The sequence below is a fragment of the Mangifera indica genome, chromosome 6 (assembly GCF_011075055.1).
Source record: "Mangifera indica cultivar Alphonso chromosome 6, CATAS_Mindica_2.1, whole genome shotgun sequence".
In the NCBI taxonomy this organism is placed as follows: domain Eukaryota; kingdom Viridiplantae; phylum Streptophyta; class Magnoliopsida; order Sapindales; family Anacardiaceae; genus Mangifera; species Mangifera indica.
In genome coordinates, this window is record NC_058142.1 from 12,153,449 (window position 1) to 12,157,200 (window position 3,752).

Here is a 3,752-nt window from a genome sequence, read left to right on the forward strand (position 1 = left end):
ATTAGTGATGCATAATATGCAGCCAACATGTATTTACCCGTTTCAATAGCATAGAATCACGGGCGTCAATTACACATGAATCCAATTAATTAAAGAAAATTTCTGAAGGAATGTACCGATACAGCCTCGTACGTATAATTATTACCTAGTATTATTGCTGTCACTCTTCTTGATTTAGATGTCAACGCCATCTCCCAGCTGTCATTTAATACAATATCGGACGGTTTCTGGGACCCACCACGTTTACCCGCATGGTATAATATTCAGCTCCGGAGAAAAGGATCAACAGAAAATCCAACACTCTCTTCTAATTCATCTCTCCTCTTCAGCCATTCACCTTGGGTTGCCGGTAAGTCTGATGCACAGACATCTATTTCATACCGCGCAATATTTAAAATCTTTTTTGAAAAGAATTTCGACTAAATGTGAAAGTGAAACTTTGTTTTGTATTATTTCTAAACAACTATATATACAAGCTATTTGAATTCATTGTGATTTGGGAATTACGCTATAATCTAGTTTCCTTGTTCTGGTTTTGTCTGTTTTCTGAAAACAGTTTGATGATGGCCACGGAGGATGGAGGAAAGAGAGGGTGTTCATGCACCAAGAACGACTTTTTACCGGAAGAATCTTTTCAGAGCTGGGGAAACTACTTTCGGGCACTAAAGGAGACGCCGTTACGTCTCAAAGATCGAATGCTCACCCGATCACTCGACACTACCGAGCTTTTCGAAATCAAGGCGAGGAGTCAACATGAGATGAAGAAAACCCTCACCTGGTGGGACCTCATGTGGTTCGGTATCGGTGCCGTTATTGGAGCCGGTATTTTCGTTCTCACCGGACTTGAAGCTCAAACCGTCGCCGGCCCCGCCGTCGTTTTGTCCTACGTTGTTTCGGGTATCTCCGCTATGCTTTCTGTCTTTTGTTACACCGAGTTCGCTGTGGAGATTCCGGTCGCAGGTAAGATAATATATTTATATTTTTACATGTTATGTTAGAATAGATTTTTTAAAAATTTGTTCTCTTGAAATTGTCTCCCGTATTCTTGACTCTTGTTAAGTCATCATATTTGTCTTTTTCTATCATTGTTCAATTGGATGTTTATTTCTCTTAAATATATCGATAATACAATAACAATGAACACGAATTCCAATAATTCTTAATTTATGATAAGTTGAATGGAATTTTGGATTTTCCGGAAATCAAATTGTTTGATATAGAAATTAAATATAATAATATTTCGTATACTAAAATAAAGAATGGAATCACAGGAATCTTGGAAATTTGCAGTGATTCATGTACGTAAGGATAAGATACATGTGGGTTGCCAGCACATGGGAAAAAGATATTTCATTTCTAATTTTGCGCCCATTGCTTTCAATATATATCTTTTGACTCATTAATGTAGACACATTCATGTCATTCACATACTTTTTGAGTTGTAATGAGAGTTTGTGGACTTTTTCTTTAATTATCAATTCAGTTTGTACACATAATTACAATATCTTTGTCTTGGATTGTTTTTAACAATTTGGTTCTAATATGTAATGTGTTTCAGGCGGTTCATTTGCATATTTGAGAATAGAATTGGGTGACTTTGTGGCTTTTGTTGCCGCCGGTAACATTCTCCTTGAGTATGTGATAGGCGGCGCCGCCGTTGCCAGGGCTTGGACTTCTTACTTTGCCACCCTCTGCAACAAGCACCCAGATGACTTCCGTATTATCGCTCACAGCCTCCCGGATGACTATGGCCACCTGGACCCCATTGCTGTTGCTGTTGCAGCTGTTATTTGCATTTTAGCGGTTGTAAGCACCAAGGGCTCCTCACGCTTCAACTACGTTGCCTCTGTTTTCCATGTTATCGTTATTCTCTTCATCATAATTGCGGGCTTCATAAACGCTGACCCCAAAAACTACAGCGACTTTGCTCCTTATGGAGTCCGTGGTGTTTTCAAAGCTTCGGCTGTACTTTTCTTCGCTTATGTTGGTTTTGATGCGGTTTCAACCATGGCCGAGGAGACAAAAAACCCGGCTAAAGATATCCCCATTGGACTGGTTGGCTCCATGGTGATCACCATTTCTGCCTACTGTTTGCTGGCGATAGCACTGTGCATGATGCAACCTTACAAAAAAATTGATGTTGATGCTCCATTTTCTGTAGCATTTCAAGCCGTCGGGTGGGACTGGGCCAAGTACGTGGTGGCAGCGGGTGCTCTGAAAGGTATGACGACGGTTTTACTAGTTGGAGCCGTTGGTCAGGCTCGCTATCTCACTCACATTGCTCGAACCCACATGATGCCACCGTGGCTAGCTCAGGTTCATGCAAAGACCGGCACCCCCATCAATGCTACCATTGTTATGCTCACTGCTACAGCCATTATCGCCTTCTTCACTAAGCTTGATATATTGTCCGACCTTTTATCGATTTCCACGTTGTTCATCTTCATGCTTGTGGCATTGGCTCTTCTTGTTCGCCGTTACTATGTGAGTGGAGTAACAACTCCAGCCGATCGGAACAAGCTCATAATATGCCTTGTGCTTATCCTAGGGTCTTCAATCGCCGCCGCGGCTTATTGGGGTTTAAGCAAAGACGGGTGGATTGGTTATGTTATTACGGTACCGATTTGGTTCTTGGGTACAGTGGGTCTTTGGCTGTTTGTTCCACATGCTAGAGCTCCAAAACTTTGGGGTGTGCCTTTGGTGCCATGGCTCCCATCTGCATCCATTGCCATAAACGTTTTCTTGCTGGGTTCAATTGATAAAGCATCCTTTGAAAGGTTTGGTATTTGGACTGCAATTTTAATGATTTACTATTTCTTCTTGGGATTGCATGCTTCATATGACATAGCAAAGGCGTCGGGTGAGAGTAATAAGATTGGACAAGGATGGAAGAAGGTTGAAGAGGGCGGCGCTGTCTCTTCCGCGACGGACTTGGCAGCAAATCCTATTGCTTAGAAGACTTGTTAATGAGTCTGTGTATGTAGTTGTGGGTCAAGCTTATTTGGTTTTGTAGGGTTGGTCATATTACAAATGTTTGCTTCTGTTTTCGATTTATAAATCTATATATATTGTGAAGAAGGATTTGCATTTAAATACATAAACAAGTCTTTGCAAATCAAGAGCAGTAATTAGGGAAAGGGGGGTAAAGTCACAAGTTATCTCTGTATTTGGCTTAAATTACATTTGACTCTTATACAATACAACTTTTTGGTCAGACTAAAAGTCAACAAAGTTTAGAGTCCAAAATGTTACTAACATGGGCCAAAACTTATACTTTGTACACATAGTTTTTAGTATCTCATTGAGCATTCGTATGATATCTCATTATATGATTAATAATTTTAAATTAAAATAAATAATATTTAATTATATTATAATATATTATTTAAATATTCAATTTGGTATTCAAATTTAAATACATGTAACATTACTCTTTGTCGAATAATTCATTTTTTAGGAGAATAATACTTGAAAGTGATTTTTGTATAAATTACTCATCTGATTTCGTCTTTTTTTTTTAATGGAGTGATAGTTCAAATTATCAAAAAAAAAAAAGTTCATTGAAGTAACAATTTCTTTCATATTGTCAAGAGAATAATTGAAGTAAAACTTGAAAATTGTCCACAACAAAAATTGTATACATTCAACTCTCCTGTCAAAAATTAATGGATAATCATTTGATAAGAAATTGAGCACTACAAACCACGTATATCACCATCTACACAAGAAAATTAAGATCAACAACATGACAC

At 38.5% G+C, this 3,752-nt stretch overlaps 1 protein-coding gene across 1 annotated transcript; it reads left to right on the forward strand.

Moving 5' to 3' along the window:
- The first annotated feature begins 218 nt into the window (after positions 1 to 218).
- On the forward strand, positions 219 to 3,078 carry LOC123217934 (cationic amino acid transporter 1-like). The gene is made up of 3 exons (XM_044639023.1): positions 219 to 349; positions 557 to 960; positions 1,559 to 3,078. Exons 2-3 carry the CDS (start codon positions 561 to 563, stop codon positions 2,953 to 2,955), a joined length of 1,797 nt encoding a protein of 598 aa, XP_044494958.1. The 5' UTR covers positions 219 to 349; positions 557 to 560; the 3' UTR covers positions 2,956 to 3,078.
- The last annotated feature ends 674 nt before the right edge of the window (positions 3,079 to 3,752 follow it).

What these genes read in the sequence shown, in the direction of transcription:
- LOC123217934 (XM_044639023.1), top strand. Translation starts at nt 561, where the DNA reads ATGATGGCCACGGAGGATGGAGGAAAGAGAGGGTGTTCATGCACCAAG. An exon ending in TGTGGAGATTCCGGTCGCAG is followed by an intron (nt 961 to 1,558) that starts GTAAGATAATAT and finishes AATGTGTTTCAG; the next exon opens with GCGGTTCATTTGCATATTTG.